We start from the raw sequence: 18,452 nt of genomic DNA, 5'->3' as shown, positions 1-18,452 counted from the left end.
CTGCCGCAGGGGAGACACTGCGTGCAGGACACGCACGGGTGCGGGCTGGGATGGGAACGCCGTTCCCTGCCCTGCAGTGCTCGGGCGCGTGAGTCACTCGGTCTTCCCTTTTCACTTCAAAGCTGCACGTTATTTACCCAGCAGTTTTATGAAGCGAAGGTTTCATCTGGAGCCTTGGACCTTGAACATTTCCTGAAAAACAGACGACCAAACAGCTCTTTCTGTTAGAGGCTGCTGCACTGTAGCAGCTGGTTTGGCAAGCAGAGTTACTCCTGCAGCCTCCGGACTCCCCTGAGATTTTGCTGGGTCCTTGGAGGCACCAGAGTAGCTTCAGTGAGACGCTCACTACAACAGGCCCAGAAGAAAAGACTCTTTTTCTAGAGACCTGTAAGTACATTAGCTTCTTTGCCAGCTGCAGGAGTGCAGAAAAAAGTAGGAGAAAAGGGCTGTGTACACAGGGCTCAAGACAGCGATAGCTGAAGGCAGTCATCCCTGACCACTTTGGTGTAACTTATGCTTGGATACAGATTCTGGGATGGGAAATCCCAAGTCCAGTGCTGCATAAGGTCCCAGAAAGTGAGGCTTTACCTTGTGGTGCACAAATGGACACCACCTCTAATTCAGGAAATCTCTTCCCTATAAATTGTTGGCATCTGAAGCATATTTATTCCATACTTGCCCTCGTACTTTTGTCTGGAAACCTACAGAGGCCAGTGTCTTGGGCAGGATGGACCCAGAGCTGTCACTTACCTGAACATTACCATTGGTCTGAACTACTGCATGAGGGGTGGAGAACTTAGATTGAAAAGTTATAATTGCCCAGGGATTTCTTTGTTCGGGGTCCCTCTTTGGAGGCACGCAGCTTGAGCTGTAATTACTGCACGCACATCATTAAAATTTAATTCGCTTTTGATTTGGCTCCGAACTTTTCGGCGGGAACCTGGGGTCGGACCCTGTTGTGGTGGGCAGCGAGCCTAACTTTCCCTAACACACAGGTCACTTAGTTCTGTAGAAGGCAAGAATTGGGCATTGAAACAACAGATGTGTCAGGTGACGTGGACCATTTGGCGGAAAAATAGCTAATTGTCAAGGCCATTTTAGGAACTTGGGGGGAGAGGAGGACTCTACAGAGAGGAGAGAAGCTAGGGCAAAAGGAATAGAAGACCCGCAGCGTCAGGGCTCCAGCTCTTCGGCACCAGTCTCCAGGAGTTACAGGTTAGATCCGCAGAGGAAATGAGCTTCCCCAGCGCAACGCATGGGTGAGCGCTCTGCCAGCAGCGGCTGCACCGGGTCTCGTTACTGAGCGCTCTGGAAGTATCATTACTGAGCTCTAACATCAATGGGAAGAGAAAGGAAGAGGCCGAGCTCTGCCCTCAAGCTGATCTGCACGTGAAAGATCCAGGTACAGACCGACAGCAGGACTGACGAGGCCGCTTTGGTGGTAACCCTGCAGCCCTGCCGGTGACAAGTCAGGTTATTAGCCCATGGAGGGGGAAAAACAAACAAAAAATCTCTGCCTGTAAATTCAGGCTACTTCAGCTACTCTTGTGTTTAGCTGGAGATCATGGACTTTAGCCTTTGAGCCCTGAATACTAACTAATTAACCCCCTGCAGCCCCATTACCTCCTTTTTGTCAGGAATCCTCTTCTAGGACAGGAGCACTCGCGCCTCTACCATAACCCGTGTTTGCCATATACAGGCCTGTCGTTGTCTCACACGCAGACCACAGTCACACAGCTGCAGATCTTTGCAAGAGGCAGCATGTGCAGGAAAATGCTGAGGAATAATGAATATTATTATGAATATTATTATTCATTATGAATAATGAAAATTACACCATTTACTTGGAATAAAGACCATGTGGATAGGTAGTATTTTCAAGTACCAATCAGACACTTAAAAAAAAAAAAAAAAATTCTGCATGTGTTTTGCTTCAGACTGCTACCTCCCAAATTATTTCCTGCTCATCCACTATGCAGGAATACACCACTAATCCATAGGATTTACTCACTTTGAACTTGCACAGAAGTCAACAGCAGGAACTTGACAAGGAACAGTATTCCATTGGCTGAGGCCTGGAAATTCAAGGTGCTGCGATGTCACCAAGGAAAATGCCAGTACTATCCTGCTCTGTGATTAGGCGTATATATGCAAGATGTAAACTGGGGATTGATTACACCTTTTGTCCAAGCATTCAGAAAAAGTGTTCCAAAGCTGGGGTAAGGCAGGGAAAAAACAGGATGGACTGGAATGAATTTAGCATGAACTCAGATGAAAAAGTCTCCTGGATCATGAAATACCTGACTGAATTTACCCACAGAATCCTTATCCATTTGAGGTAAGATTTCAAGCCTTCTTTTTGGGGAAAGCAATCCTGTAGAGGTGGGAGAGCTTTCTGAGCAAAGGGCACAGATGCAGGGCACATTATCTGTGTCCTAGCACAGATTTTCTTCCCTGCTAGGCTGAAGCCATCTAATTCAAAGCTATAGCTTAAGAGCCAGCCTTGCAGAGCTGGTACCAGACTTCTATAGTACAGCATTTTTCTCATGGAATCACAGAACAGAATGGTTGAGGTTGGCAGGGACCTCTGGAGATCTAGTCCAACCCCCTGCTCAAGCAGGGTCACCCAGAGCACGTTGCCCAGGACCTTGTCCAGATGCCTCTTGAATATCTCCACGGACGGAGACTGCACAACCTCTCTGGGCAACCTGCTCCAGTGCTCAGTCACTCTTACAGTAGAGAAGTTTTTCCTCATGTTCAGATGGAACTTTCTGTGTTTCAGTTTGTGCCCGTTGCCTCTCGTCCTATCGCTGGGCACCACTGAAGAGTCTGGCCCCATCCTCTCTGCACCCTCCCTTTAGATACTTACACTCATTGATAAGATCCCCCTCAGGCTTCTCTTCTCCAGGCTGAAGAGTCCTAGCTCTCTCAGCCTTTCCTCACATGAGAGGAAGTTTCCAGCAGGTCAGTCCCCAGCCTGTGCTGGTGCCTGGGGTTATTCCTCCCTAGTGCAGGACCCTGCACTTCCCTTGGTTGAACTCCACGAGGTTCCTCCCTGCCCATCTCTCCAGCCTGTCCAGGTCCCTCTGAAGGGCAGCACAGCCCTCTGGGGTATCGGCCACTCCTCCCAGTTTTGTATCAGTCATCAGCAACCTTGCCGAGGAGGCACTCTGTCCCTTCGTGCAGGTCACTGATGAGTAAGTTGAGCAAGACTGGACCCAGTATTGACCCCTGGGGAACACCGCTAGCTACAGGCCTCCAACTAGACTCTGCGCCGCTGAGCACAACCCCCTGAGCTCTGCCATTGAGCCAGTTCTTCATCCACCCCACTGTCCACTCATCCAACCCACACTTTGAGCTTGCCTGTGAGGATGCTACGGGAGACGGTGTCAAAAGCTGTCCTGAAGTCAAGGTAGACAACATCCACTGCTCTCCCCTCATCTGCCCAGCCAGTCGTTCCATCCTAGAAGACTATCGGGTTGGCCAAGCATGACTTCCCCTTGGTGGATCCATGCTGACCGCTCCTGATCACCTTCTTGTCCTTCACGTGTTTGGAAATGGTATCCAGGATCAGCCACTCCATCACCTTTTTAGGGATCGAGATGAGGCCGACTGGTCTTTAGTTCCTTGGGTCCTTCTTGCCCTTTCTGAAGGCTGGAGTGACATTTGCTTTCTTCCAGTCCTCAGGCACCTCTCCAAGGCACCTTCTCACCTCAACTTAAGCTGTATCCTCTTAAGTGTGCCTTTTGGTTTCCACGGGAGGCCCACAGTCTTGTGAGAGCTAGAGGTTTCCAACCACTTGGGTAACAAGGAACCCAGTGACCTGTGATGAAGAGTCAAGACATGAAAGCCTATCGAGAACAGGCCATCAGTCTCTTCTAATCCCTAAAGGAAGCAGCACTGGTGAAAAGCAAGAAGTTCAACTCTGCGGCTCAGGGCCAGACTGTAAGTAAGCTCCTGCACACTCAGGCAAACAAGTTTCCTATTTACCCCCCAATTTTTGGGATGTCTTCACTAAAACCTGAAGCCTCCTTTGACAGCTGACACCAGACAGAGCTATTCGACAGCGTGTGCAGCTGTACCCAAACGGCTTGCTGCCACAAATAACTAAAGGCAACAAAGCATCGCAGCTGCTCTGTTCTGTCCCTTTTCCACCAATTCTGGTACTAGGTAAATTACTTACACTCCTCAAGATATGTAGGAACCTCTCCTTGACACAACGACCGCTACCAGTATGATTATCATTCAGTATTGGTATACCTAAACATACAGACTTCAGCATGAACAAAGATGAATTTGGACAGGTTTAAACTTCTTGTGGTTTTCAGGCAATTATCATGGTTCTGTGCCAGAATCTTAATGAGATCAGCACAGTTCTTGGACCTAACTTAGGACAGCAGATCTAGGAAAGTCCACTGGTGCAATCATGTGGTAAGGTTTTCAGACATTGAGACTCCTTCTGCCAAAAAAAAAAAAAGCCCACTCCAGTTTGCCCAGATTTTCCAAGTAATTCATCCTGAAGGCCAGTGTTGTCAAAGGATCAACTGAGAAAGCCCCACACAGATGCACCTACTTGAAAGCTATTACTCTGCAAAGCGGTATATTCCGTTAATAGAAAAAGTCCAAACATGAAGTAATAACCTAAAGACGCACTTGTCACCTTGTTAGAAAACTGTTCAAGCTCCTTACAGATCATGACTATTTAAGGGGAATGTCATAAAAGACTGAAGCCTGATCATAGGCTGATACAGTGGTACCCATCGTCTTGCCTGTGTTTCTCCCAGATTCATGCTGCATCTGAAGACATCTACAACTTTTTCCAGTTTGCTGAGAAAGCATGACAGGAAATACAATAATTGGAAGAATACACAATTAATTGGGAGTAGATGCTTGTGCAGCTCTATCCCACGCAGGACTGGGGGATGTCTATCAGCAACTTCAGTCGAGGACCCAGCACTGAAGTAGTGGTTTCAGGCAACTGACAGACTGGCTCACCAGCCTGTCTGGCAACAGCCTCCCAGCTTCTCCCAAGGAAGGCTCACGCTGCAAGTCTGTGTTCCTCACGTTGCACGTGTTTCCTTTTTAAGCCTTTTTTAATCACTGACAGCCTCAGGCTTGCAGTCTCCTAGAAGGCAAACTGTTCTGGATGGTGAAACCCTACAGAGGCTGCCCCAGGAGAGGAACACTACAGCAACCAGATAACACATATCACATCCACTGATCGTCCCCATAACCTTCTCATCCTTTTCCGAGATGCAGCTTCTCGAGTCAGAACCCTCCGTTCTTTACTGCTGAATGAGCCACTTTACATTTCACTACAGACAAAGCATATATCCACTTACGCCAAGCTAACAAAACGTTAGTGACCTGTCATCCTGGTCTGTTATCTGCACATTTCTATACCTGCTTCAAAAAAACCCCAAATCATTAAAAATGTACATTGGGCCTAAATCAGGTTTCTATGGGGATTTTTTCGCCAGGAAATAGTGTCTTAATTTGATGATGTTTCTATTGATAATATTTTGAGATCTGTTTGTCAGATATTCCTAATCAATTTGTATTTTGCTCATGCTATAGTGTTTTAATTAAAATGCTGTACAATACCTGCTCTTTTGTCAGACATTTGGCATGTCAGACTTGCAAAGTTACTTTTCTTAAACTTGTAAAATATCTAGTCAACCAGGTAAGATTAATCTTGTTAATACACGTTTATTAACACTCAGGCTGCCACCCTTTAATCTATGCTTTCCCCTTGAATCAACTTTTATCCTTTAAAAACCAACCAACCAACCAACCAACCAGCAAGACAGAAGGAAACTTCCCATGCTTCTTTATACCCTGAATCCAGCCAACAGAGCAGAAGCAAATGGCACAACGGGAGCTAGACGAAGAACAATGCAAGTCATGTGAGAGGTCTGTTGGTTTTCTTTAGTAAGAGTAATAAAACCCTGGAACAGGTTAATAACAGTAAATTTTCATCTGTATCACCAGCAAAAGAAGCAGAGAGGCTGCGGCACATAACCAAATCGGGGGTGACTATGAGCCACCATTATGCTGTGGTTATAAAAGAGGTCAGTGGTGCCACAGGTTGCATGGGATGAGGCGTTTGCAGCACAGACAAGAAATGCCACTGTACCGGGCCCCAGTAAGGCCTCACCTGGAATATATTCAGCAGGTCTAATCATCTACTTTCAAGAAAAGGAAAGGCAAACTAAGAAGTGCAAAGAGGAGCTGCTAGGACAGATGACCAGGGAAACAGCAAGCTGATCAAGAGACTGGCTGTCAAAACACAGGTTGAAAATACAGACTTGCTGTTAACTCAGAATGAGTCTAAATACCAGGGAAAGAGAGAGGTTACTTACGCTTATTTAACAGGAAATACTAGCACAAAAACAAGTTAACATAAATTGACTGTAAATAAAGTTAGATTGCCAATACAAATTTCTAATCCTCAATAGAAGATTCTCTTGAGTATTTAACCCCCCCCTTAATTTTAAAAGCATCTCTAAACTTAGAAGCAACCTGCAGCAGCAGGAAGCTCAACTCAGAACTCCTTTTTGAAGTTCCTTTGAGATCATTCTTCTGTTATATGAATTTCTAAACTAAAAATGTTCTTCAGATCTCTACTGTTTGCATAACACTTATGCATAACAAGAAAAATAATAGCCCCTTATGTGTTTAGAATATTTAAAGTCATTAACATGCGGAGCTAATTCTGTTCCTACTCATTAGCTAGACAGGAAGATTCCAAAAATAAATGCATTCAAGCTTTTAAGTATTACAAAATGTGTTCTCAGAGTCTTTTCCTTTCAGCAAAGGATGCCTTCCATATCACTGGCCATAGCACAAGGGCTAGATGTCTATTTTATAAATGCACTTTAGGTGCTGCGAATCAACACCACTCCCCTCCTCAGCCCAGCTGTGATGCCTGCAGCCTGTGCTGCTACTCATTTTCACACATTAAGGGAGGATCGGTAAAGGTAGCTCTCACCCATCAACAGAACTGTGAGGTTCAAACTACAATATTAGAACAAACTGGATGTGAACACTTTAAAAAGGCCCAGCTTGGTTCTCTTCTGGGCTCACCCAGGTCTGCAGAGTACCTTTCTCTGCATTTGTGTCCACAAAACAAGCTAGAAGTTGTTAATGCAGAAGAGTCCTTCATATGTGGTTCACAGAACATCTATATTACTCATTCCCTGCAAGACCTGTCTACAAAGTGAAGACAGACCACTGTCGTATAAGCACATCCACATCATATTCCAAGAGCCCGAGCTCAGCGTGCATGTGCTCAGCACTTCTCAGGAAGGCTCCCTCCCAGAACGGGCCAGACTATCCGCCAGTGTAATAACACATTATTAACGACACAGCGGCATTCAAAGGTATTACTGAAATACTTCATGAAGACTCCCTGCTCCATTCCAACCATTTATGGCCCATCTCTGATGAAAACTGCTATTCCAGCCCCCAAGAGGTGAAATGGGAGCTTGACCTGGGTGTTTCTGAAGCGACCACAGTGTGTGTAAGGCAGGAGCACAAGCAGCAACCCTTCTTTGGGCTTTGGCCCCACTCTTCTAGGCTGATGAGGCGAGACCCAAGCCAGACTCAGCTGACATGATGTCAGCCCCTGTAACACACACACAGAAGCACACTAGCTTTCTTTGCGCTTTTATCCAAACTACAAGTACATCACAGAGATCTGTGCCCACCCTGGAGCGTCCTTTACACATGGCTAAAAAAAACAGACAGGCAGAGGGGGCAGGGGAGAAGTCTCTTTCAAGTAAAGTTCATGCTGACAGGTCACTGTTATCAAATCTCTCCTGGTCGTACACCTCTGCCACCACCTTTCTTCCTGCAAACCAGCGCCCATTCAGAGCCTGAATAGCTTTGTGAGTCTCGGAGGCCATGGAGAACTCCACAAAGATCTTGACAATGATCTCGGCATCCTCTTCTTCTCCCTGCTTCTCCTGGTAGATGATGACCCTGTTCACAGCCCCAAACTTGCCACACTCTTCTGTCACTTCTCCCTCCAAGTCATCATCAATGTCCTTTGGATCCACCATGTTGCGCAGCACCATCACAGTGGACTGCAGAGAGAAGAGACAAAACAAGTCCATTACTAAACCTGTGAGACACCGAGGTTACATCTGCAAAGCCACAATAGATGATGCAGCAGGCCTGAGCAGTGCAGGACGTTCCCGTGCTGTGTCACTGCAAGCATATTACACAAAGTCAGTCATGTCCCAGATTCTCAGAGATAAGTCAGTTAACTTCTCCCAAGGCTCAGAAGCACGAACAGTTCTCATTCAATGAGTGCTGTGTTGCGGCTGGCCTCAGTCAGAAATGCTGTATGCCATCTCTTGGTTTTTTCAGACTCATCCTTGAGGCACAACTGACATGAAGTCCTCTCTAATTTTTTTTGTGCTGTTGCTATCCAGTTATTTTTTGCTTCATTACCTTCAACAACATTGTTATATATTTTGGTGAATATTGTCCTTCATCTCTGCATGGACTGGAAGGTTTAACCAGCTCTTTTACACCTCTGACAATTGACAGCTGACCAGATACTACCGTTAAAGGAGATAACTAAACACAAGTCCGTTAGACTGCCTGCTACATACCTTTATCATACGTATCCCCTGTCGAGCCCTTTTGTGACAGAGCATTTCTTTGTATGTTCTTGTGCATTACACCCACTTATTCCACATCCCCTCCCCACATCTCTGGCTCTGCCCAGTATCACAGCCCAGTGGTCACTGCAGTTCAGGTTCAGTATAATTAAAAACATTTGTTCCAGTTCTTATACACATATGCCTGTATAAGTGTCTCTGTGGGCCTGCTAAAAGAGCAGCAAAACCAGAAGGGTACTTACAGGCTGAGAATGCCAAACAGCTTTAAGAACGGTGCAGCTTCAAGACTTTTCTTGACGCTGCTATACTTGTATGAAAAAAGTTTACCAACTGAATTAGGTTCTTTGGGAAAGGTACTTGTGACAGAGGAAAAGTTAGCAGCAAAGTCGGAATCTTGAAGATGTGTCTATAACACTGTTTTCTCTCTGAAAGCGAAGGGGAACATTCACTAACTCATTCATGGATTTTGTGGGCTCTGACACCAAATGGACCATTTATATCAAGGAAAAATCTGAATGATGCACAGGAACAAATCTCTGGTCATGCTTGTAGAAGAAGCCTGATGAGATCATCAATATGGCCCCCTCCAGACCTAAACATCTATGAATCTACATTCAGTTCAGTGTCCTGGATTTTCCCATCATTCATTCTTGTCCCCTTTCTCACTGCATCTTCTGTGACATTTTTTGTAAGCACCTCAGAGTTTCACTCTAGAGTAAGAGCTTGTGGGGAAAGGTGGACTCAACACTTGGAAACAGATTACCTCTGACACAATGTGTCAGAGGCTCGCTTCTTTAATTATAAGCCAAAGCAAACCAAGATGGCCTTTCAAAGACACTGAGTAAACAGATTGTTTAATCAGAAAGCACTACCAGCCAAGCCTTTTCTGGTCTAGCAACTGGACAGCACTCCTGGAGAAACTCAAGAGAAGCAGCTCCCAAAGGCAGAATGAGAGAGAACCATCACAAGCAGCACATGAGCAGATAGTCTTTGTACTCCCACACTAGCTCTGTGGGGCACCTCGGGTATTTGCTGCTGGAAGATGGTATCATGAACTGCTGAGCTATTGAGATGGACCTTAACCTAGGTCTCATCTGCTGACAGCTGGAACCAGCTCAGGGCAGTCAAATTACACTCACCTCCTGTTTACGAAGCAGCTTCTGCATCACCATATGACGGGCACTGCTGCCAGATATGCTCATGTGTTCTTGTTCACTCAGCATCTCTGGTCTCTCTGACTCCTGGAACACTTCCTCCTCCTCCTTCTCCTTCTTGACCTCCATCAGGCCCAACGTTGGGGGACTAGCCAGAATAGGATTCACAACTCCTACTTGTGGGATAGTGACTGGAATGGGAGGCCGAGCAGGGGTTACACCTGTAAGAGAACAAACTCTGTAGCACAAAGAGAAGAACCAATGTTCTGCAGCCTTTGGACAGACACCCGCCAGTGAAGAAGAGGATCACAGAATCCGTATTGTTTTAATTGCTCTGCACCAGAACAACCAGGGAGGTTTAAGCAGCAACTTGGTCAGCATACAGGGCATATGCACCCAACACATACACCATATATTTGCCCAGAAGGGAGGCAGAGTGCAGGATTTTGCATGGAGTAACAATCCATATCTTCGCTTAGGGTGCCATTCATTTCTTCTGTGAAGTTCAAGTCCCTGTCATACCTATTATATACCAAAACAAACTCCTGCTATGCTGCATAAATAAAAAAAAGAGAAGTTCTTGACAAGGTAGGGCAGGGAGGGGAATTTCAGCTTCAAGTCCTCCTTAGCTGTGGCCCTAGTTGCATAGAACTGCGCTTTTAACAGTTATGCAAGTGATGAAATGAAGAGTAAACATACCTGTAATGACTCCTGGTGCCTGTGCTGCCATTACAGCCTGTGGCAACGCCCCTAACGGCTGGGCCAGAGTCAGTGCTGGAGATACCAGTCCAGGAGTTGCCAAAGTGCCAAGAACTGCAGCTCCTGCCACTGCTTCCTGCAAAGGAGGGGGAAAAAAATCTGTATCAAAAAGGTGTGCTATGTCAGCCCTTTTCACATTTAAGAAAGTACTGAATATGCAGGTCCTGGGGACGACAGCTCTGCAGTGCTACTATAGAAGAAAAGAGTAAGTATGCCACCCAGCCCACCACAGTAACTACCAGACACCAAGCCCTGGAAGAAAAATGTTCTCTGATACCTCAAATTTTACCCATCCTGACAAGCTGCTAGGTACGCTACTGAATGAAAGACAGCAAAGGATTCAGTACACTGTTTGTAAGACGCAGGCAATTCCAGAGTAGGAGGGATCTCTACTTGTTTCAACCTACTTAGACTCTAGAGGGCCGTAAGAGCTCCTCAAACAACTGCTTCGAAACAGTCAAGCTGAGGCATTGTTGAATAGTTCATCTACTACACAAAGCTTTTTACTAATGCTAAGGAATGCTAATCCGTTTAGACAGATTGATGTGAGCTCCCATCCCACCCCTTTTGATGACAGCATCAATGCTCTGGGGCCCTGTGACAAACCAGGCTAGGGAATTCTTCCAGCTTTTCTTAAGGGTTAGCCTTCTGTCAGGTCGCTTATCTGATTCAAAGAATAGTGTGGCCAAAAATGCTAGCGTAAGCACAACAGACAGGGCAAGAGAGAGCACGATATTGCTATTTTCAAAAGCTGCACGCTTTTAGGTCAGTTTAAAATCAATCCTCTTGTTTCTGTAGTTTTCACCTCTGAGGTGCAGACAGCAACACAGAACACCAATGCTGGCCTTCATGATCATAGCAACTGCAGACAATTACCAGGTCAGTAAGTTTATGAATGAGATAATCATATAGCTAAGTTTTGCCACCACCATTTTTACTGGGAAGGTCTTTCTGAACTTTACCCCTTTTGATGGCTGGAAACTTTCTTCAAATTTTCACCTTTGATAATTAAGGCATTTTATAGCCATTTCCTGTCATGCACGTTGTCTGAATGTCTTCTCCCATCCTGTCATCTACTTGCCTCCATATGGACTGCACTCAAGCAAAAATTTGATGCTCTTTTCAGCATTTATTCTACAGTTATGGCAAGCCAAGCTTTTCTAGTTTCTTCCTGTATATCACATTTTCCATTTCCCTTATTGCTGCAGTCCGTCTCTATAATCCAAATAAGCCTCTTGACTCTAGATGGCCAAAATTGAAGTAACATTCCAGATGAAGACCTTGTTAAAATAACACTTCCGTAAAACTACTGAAAATAATTTGCTTGATATATCTTAGGATCCCAACTTTTTTGTTGTTTAACAGCACAATAAACTGATGATTTAATTACCCAGATCCTTCTCTTGTTTGCATAGGCCTCCTATAAGCTCCCACAATAGTGCAAAAATTCTTGGGTTTTGATCCTTAAATGCAGTATCTTGTACTTGACTAGTAAATGCCGTATATATTGTTATTCCATTCCTCAAGATCTCACTCCTCCTTTGTGATACTCCAATTCTCCCCTATATTTATAACGCATCTCATCTCTACGTTACTGGCAAATTTCATTAGAACTCTTCTAATGCCTAGACTAAGATCGCTAATATCTTTATTAATGGAGATAAATCAAGAACTAATTCCACCAGAACTATCAGAGTGAAGGGTAAGCAACTTCCAGCACAGCTCATTTTCACCTCCTCTCCATTTATATATGCATCTTAAAATTCATTGTAATAGCCTTGGTCTTGTCTAACAGCTTTTCACATGGGTCTCTACCAAATCGTGTTCTGAGCTGTGGGTGGGATATGCAGTAAACTTTCTTTGATAAGTCCTACTGTTATACTTTTCTAGGAAAAAAAGTTATCACCTAGCAGGATATTCCCCTAGAACACCCAAATATATTCCGTATCTGTTTCTATTTAAGCCTCTGTCCTTCCTTTAGAGCTTGCTTTCAGTCTTTCCGTACCATTAGGGTCAGAACAAGAAGTCTGTAGATACCACAATTTTTCATATTACTTTGAACACGGGTATCACGTTTACTATTCCGCAGTCATACAGCAATAGCCCTGGCTTGACAGAATTAAGAAAAAAAAAACCCTACACATGACTATTACTGTCTTCATTACTACTTGCCCATCACATACTTTCCAGCATTCTTTCAGCTTCTACTATAACCATTTACCTAATTTTTGGTATGCCTATCCAGATAAGGAGTCTCCCCTCAACCATTTCTTTACTTAAAGTTCCGGTCAGACTCTGTTCTAAAAGGCTGCTGTATCAGGTCCTCACAAGTGTCCTACGCAAACCTCTACATGTGAAGTGCTGGGAATGCAGCTTTCATTAAAACTACTGAACATACGGCTGGAAGAGCTTGCGTTCTTGATTCTAATAGGACCGCAAGAACCATTCATTTTGTTGAATGATACCAGCCTATACCTTACCTGTGCTGTGATTTTTGCCGTAGCAGCTGCCGCAGCAACAGCTGCAGCTGGAGGTAATCCTCCTGGGGTAGCGGGTGTCAGGAGAGGCATCGGAGGAGTGACGGCTTTACCGACTCGGAGATACTGACCTCCGAGGTCAAAGAGGTTCATAGAAGAAACAGCATCTTGAGAAGACTGTGCTTTCTCATACTCTGCAATGAGAAAGAGAAATGCTTACAAGTGACCTTTTTAACTTGTAAACTCAACCACTCTCTCACTAGACAACTTAGATTTACATTTGGAAAAAAAACCCAAAAAACAAAACAAAACAACCCCCCCCCCCCCCCATTTAGAGCTCCAGTAGGAAGCCCCTTGCCTCTTAGTCACTCATCTTATCCCTCTGATTACGGAAGTGTCATTAAGAATAGTAAGCACAGCAAGATCTCTCAACTAATTAGATTTCTAAGTTCAGGCACAGATCCCCCTCCAAATTTATTCCTGTTCTGTAGTTTAAAGTAATTCTTCCACTAGAGTAGAAACAATGAAGATGATCCCAATGACATTCCCTACCCCACAGTGAATATCAGATAGTCATTTTACCAATGAAACCATAGCCTTTGTGTTTTCCTGTTGTAGGATCCCTTGCTAGTGTGCAGGATTTAATCTTTCCAAAGGCCTCAAACACACTCTTGATGTCATCATCTGAAAGGTCCTGATGAACAGATGCCACATAGATGCGGTTAAAAGCCCTCGCCTCTTCTGCTAGCTGGTCTATAATCGGTTGTGCCTGACCTATATTACTCGGTCTTCCAACCTGCAGAGAAGAGAGCAAGCAGTCCAGTAAGCATTCTGAACAGCAGCACCACGACTCGCCAAGACATACAGAAGGCAAAATCAAGACAGCAGCTTGACTGCCCACTCAATCCACAGAGCCCATCGTAACGTCACAAGTAGTACAAGGGCAACAGCTAACTCTCAGCTCTGGGATACGATCTGCCCTACAGGGCATTTCAGGACTGAGAGCCTAGACACTGCTCCTTCTCTTCACCACGTTTTTTCTAAGCAAGCACTTATCTCCCCTCACCTACCAGAAACCAACTTCCAGGAAGCAAGAACAATGCTGAAAGCAAGACGCAATGCATCCATACCCTTCCTTTGAAGGCTCCTAAAAACTACTTGGAAATGGGCACTGCGGACATGCAGAACGCAATCAGAGATATAAGCGCAAGATATAAAACACTGTACTTGCAAAAAATGCTAAAGTTTCCCCCAATGTTCAACCTTTGCACAGTTATCTCTTTCTTATTGCCTGGAAAAACACAGCTGCAGTCCTTTGTTTTTCAGCTTGTCCTGAAAGTCTCCTTTTCATCTGGCAAGGGTGAGCCATTACCTGAAGTCCCTTATACATCAACAGGCACAGCAAAAGCCAGATGTGACTTATCCATCATCCACAAAGGTGTAATATATTAAGGAGGCATAAAAGACTAAGAAACAAAAAACTTTATTTTTTCCTCAAGAGACTTCCATTCTATATATGGGCAGTGGTGGTGGTGGAGGAAATGAGCCAGCTTACCAGAAGAAACTTCTAGATTACATAGGTGCTCTGAAGGTTTCTCCTCATAAATCAAGGGGCCAAGAACCACCATGTACTTAGTGGGTCAAACACGAAGGTCCATCAAGAAATAGATTTTAGGTTACCTTCCACAGCACAGTGCTGTGGAAACCATTTCTAGCCATGAAAAACTTTGTTCACAGTAAAAAGAAGTAAGTTTCAAAGCATGCCTGCTACTTACCTTTATATTTCTTCCCCCCAACATGACAGAGTTCATCTGTTCCAAGGCCAGCTGAGCAGCTTCAGGCACCTCATATTCCACAAAAGCAAAACCCTAGGACAGAAGGATACTCTTATTGAATCATACCAGTCTCCGCTTGCCTCAAATTAGTGCCAGCTAATGCAGCCAAGACTTCCCACATACCAGATTCCAATTATCACGGCCTGAGAAGGCTTTTCCCTAGAGAAGCTTTTTATTAAAGCAGAAAACTGCACGCTGAAGCACAGACCCATGGCCATCTGCTCCCTGAGTTTCTCATACTCAGAGGCCTAACAGAGAAAGGCCACTGCATACAGGACTGCTAACTGCTCAGCAGCTTTCATGCACGCCATCCCCATAACACATCTGGCTCCCACTGCAGCATCCTGCAAAGCTAAGCAGAGCAGGCAGCCACATTTACCTCAAAGTCAAGATACTAAAGCAGCCTACTTTCTAGTTCAGACAAAGAATAAAGGCTCCTCCTTCTCCTGGATATAATCAGGAAGGCCTTAAGGATAAGAAAAACCGTCACTCAAGCACTGTTAACCAACCTTGTGTTTCATTGTAACAGAGTCCCAGGACATATCAATGCTTTTTATAGGTCCAAATGGGGCAAAGGCCTGACGAATGGTATCTTCTCCCAGTTCATAGTATATGGAACCCACATACACACGACACATGATGGCCAGGGCGCGCTGCCTCTGAGCTGCCATCTGTATTGGAAAGAAGAACTGGCTGGTTAGATTAGGGGTGGTCATGGATGCCAGGACAACTCTCTTCCCTTCCTCCTTCCCTCCCAGGAGCTATGACCCAACAGCAGGCAGCTCCTCACTGGCTGCAGCACAGCCTGGCACACATGTAGTAATAAAGAAGTATTTTCCTGCTCAATGCACAGACTGCTGGAGCGGATAGGCAGTGCAGCTCACTCCCAGGGGCACAGTCAATAATCTCTGATGGGGCCTGCTACCTCGGCAGCCTTAGCTCCAATCCCCCTGGTAAGGTCTAACCCACCCCAGCATGATCACATCTCCAGCAACACTTGCAGGAGGAGGAAATAACTTCATTCTAAGACAGCTTCCCCCTCCAGGCAGCAAAAGTTCCAATTCTAGGTATTTGTTAGCAATCCCTCCCATTCCCTCCCACAAGGGGCAGCAAGAGATCCAATACCAGGCACCACCTAGTCACTCCCCCCACCCACACCCTCCCAGGCAGCAAAGGTTCTGGAACCGGTACCTCCTCCCCACTCCCTCAAGCATCAGACACCACCTCCTCCCCTTCCCCCCTCCCCAGGCAGGACAAGATCCAGTACTAGGCACCACTTGTGCTGCACAGCTCAAAAACAAAGCAAAAATCAAATGGTTAAATGAAATTTATCAGTTAAGCGTGTGGTGCTAGTACTTATCACTGCCTGTTGTTACTAGCTCAGATAGTTGTGCAGCCCCCAATGACTCTGCCCTTATTAATCTTGGTGCAGAGAAGGTCTCAGTGCTATTTTCTCCTAAATATACCTGAAAACTTGTTTGCAAGACAAACCCAGAAATTTTCTATAGCAGGTATCCCCCAAAGCAGCATCCTTCAATTATTTTTCCCCCATATTGCAATTCTATAGCTGCTGCTACTAACAAACATTATTCTAGGAAGATGCTGCCTTCTAAAAATCACAGGTTTGGCCAGCATATCCTATCAGCATGTCTTGGGACCAAGGCAGAAATTAAGTCTCTGTGGAGGCCACTCCCTACGATCAGCAAGACTGAATTATAGTGCGTTGGAGATACGTACAGGGCTTCATTCCTGCTCTGCATGGAACAGATGGAGCAAACAAAGCGGTAAGGGCTACAGACCGCTGAAGAGTAGGCAAAGGCAGCATTAAGCTTGATGCCTCTCTCCTTCCCCCAGGACTGCAACGCTTGGCACCAAAGTATGGAGCTCTGAACGATCACCTCTTCCCCACCACCACTGTTTGAGAGGGTCTCCCATCAAGGCCTTCGCAAGAGGCCCACTTTCATAATGTTGGAACAAGCATGAGCACAATGAGGTCAGACTTCTGACCTGTCTGGGGATGCCAGAACTCCAATGGCAAAATGGGAGGGACAGTGTTTTATCTGTGACAGTCACAGGAGTGGGGACACAAACTGTACCTGAAGAAATCCTTCTCCTACATAATACACGTATGCAAGTCTGACACTGACCACAGGAAGAAACTGAAACCATAAAGGCAACAAGGTTCAACTCCTATTATTCCATGTGGCAGGGATACTGTAATCAGGACTGGTTCTCGCCCCATACTTCTGCTCCTGAAGTGATATTAAACTTGCCTCTTGACTAGGCTTAAATATTTCACACAATTAAAAATCAGCTTTTTTCCCAATAGCTCTGCAGTGCTGTGAACTGGGTGGACTATGGCACACAGGACTGCTGATGTGGTGTCTCCCAGGTTCTCCAACACCTTCCCAGTTTTGGTGCATAAAAGCCAGTAATCGGTAGCCCGTACCCTGTGCAGTGCATCCATTTAAGGCTTCAGAGCCATCACCACCCTAACCCCCAGTATCAGTGAGTTAAGTGCCTCACCCATGGTGCCACAGCCTGTGATACAAATGTAGTACTTTACTAGGAGAGCTCTTTGACAAGACACTGCAGCCTCGCACCAGGCAGAGGGATTTCCCAGCTTCTGGAGGGTATAGATACAAAGAGGACATCCCTTTCTTTTCAGTTATCAATGCAACAGTAGCAAGAAAAATGGCATTTGTCCTCTCCCATGGGAACAACCTTCACAGGAGGAAATCCACATCTTACTCTGCTGCACAGATCCTACCAAAACAGGTGGGGTGGAGTTAGGAGGAATCTCTTACATCTGCAATATATTAGAAATCTGGACATACAAGAGACAGAACTGAGCTGGACCACGAGGACTACGGGCACATGGGGACTATTAACAGGAACCAGTAGGATCGTGTTAGGGGGATGATGCAATACATAGTCCTGTGCTTAGTTCACAGGTAAGTGTCAAAAACTCATGAATAAAAATCTCATTGTTTTCATCAGCCACATTCAGTAGTTTTGAGCTGGCCACTGGCCCTCTTTTCCACCTATAAAATGGAGTTTAAGGTATCTACCACCTTCATAAAGGCAGCAGCAGTGTTTGTATCTATATAACATTGCTGTTAGTTAAGTGCTTGTGAGGATTATTTTAAGGGCAAGCCAAAATGTCATCTTAGAATGCTGCTTTAAATGAAGGAGGCAATGCAAAAACATCACCACTAGCTTCAGTTTTAATACAATGATGCCGGGAAATTGTGCTCATCTTGCTGATGCAACATGGAAAGTCTCAAGCTGTAATACTCAGAGGATTAAGTAGACAGGAGGTTTTTTAATCATAGGCACTACGATACTGCAATGGGAAGTTCAGGCTGCACTTCCTTCATGTAGGAATTGATGAATCCTGTCAACAGGGAAAAAAATGTTGGACAGAGGTCTGTTTGCATCTTCTACATTCCTGATGGGCTTTGCAATAAACTTTTACTGAGAAAAGGATATCCTAGCTATACTGAACTGTACCACCACTGGATGATTCAAAGCAGACTCTTGCTTTTCTGTTCTGTCCCAGTGGCAGTGGTCACTGACTCCCTATGGAGGGAGAGA

The 18,452-nt window shown here is 45.2% G+C and overlaps 1 protein-coding gene across 3 annotated transcripts in view; it reads right to left on the bottom strand.

The window, feature by feature from the left end:
- Positions 1-7,652: 7,652 nt before the first annotated feature.
- Positions 7,653-18,452, bottom strand: part of PUF60 (poly(U) binding splicing factor 60) — a 31,778-nt gene continuing 20,978 nt past the window's right edge. For all 3 annotated transcript variants that reach the window (XM_026115329.2, XM_026115331.2, XM_064508011.1), the window contains 7 exons: positions 15,365-15,526; positions 14,796-14,888; positions 13,603-13,816; positions 13,024-13,214; positions 10,484-10,619; positions 9,770-10,005; positions 7,653-8,087 (listed from right to left, as the gene is read on the bottom strand). In XM_026115329.2, the coding sequence (XP_025971114.1) occupies positions 7,788-8,087; positions 9,770-10,005; positions 10,484-10,619; positions 13,024-13,214; positions 13,603-13,816; positions 14,796-14,888; positions 15,365-15,526 (1,332 nt within the window). In that variant the 3' untranslated portion in view covers positions 7,653-7,787. The remainder of the gene's footprint in view (positions 8,088-9,769; positions 10,006-10,483; positions 10,620-13,023; positions 13,215-13,602; positions 13,817-14,795; positions 14,889-15,364; positions 15,527-18,452) is intronic.

This window comes from Dromaius novaehollandiae, chromosome 2 (assembly GCF_036370855.1).
Source record: "Dromaius novaehollandiae isolate bDroNov1 chromosome 2, bDroNov1.hap1, whole genome shotgun sequence".
Taxonomy (NCBI): domain Eukaryota; kingdom Metazoa; phylum Chordata; class Aves; order Casuariiformes; family Dromaiidae; genus Dromaius; species Dromaius novaehollandiae.
The sequence above is the reverse complement of the archived record's forward strand: the minus strand, read 5'-3'. Positions and strand labels throughout refer to the sequence as shown.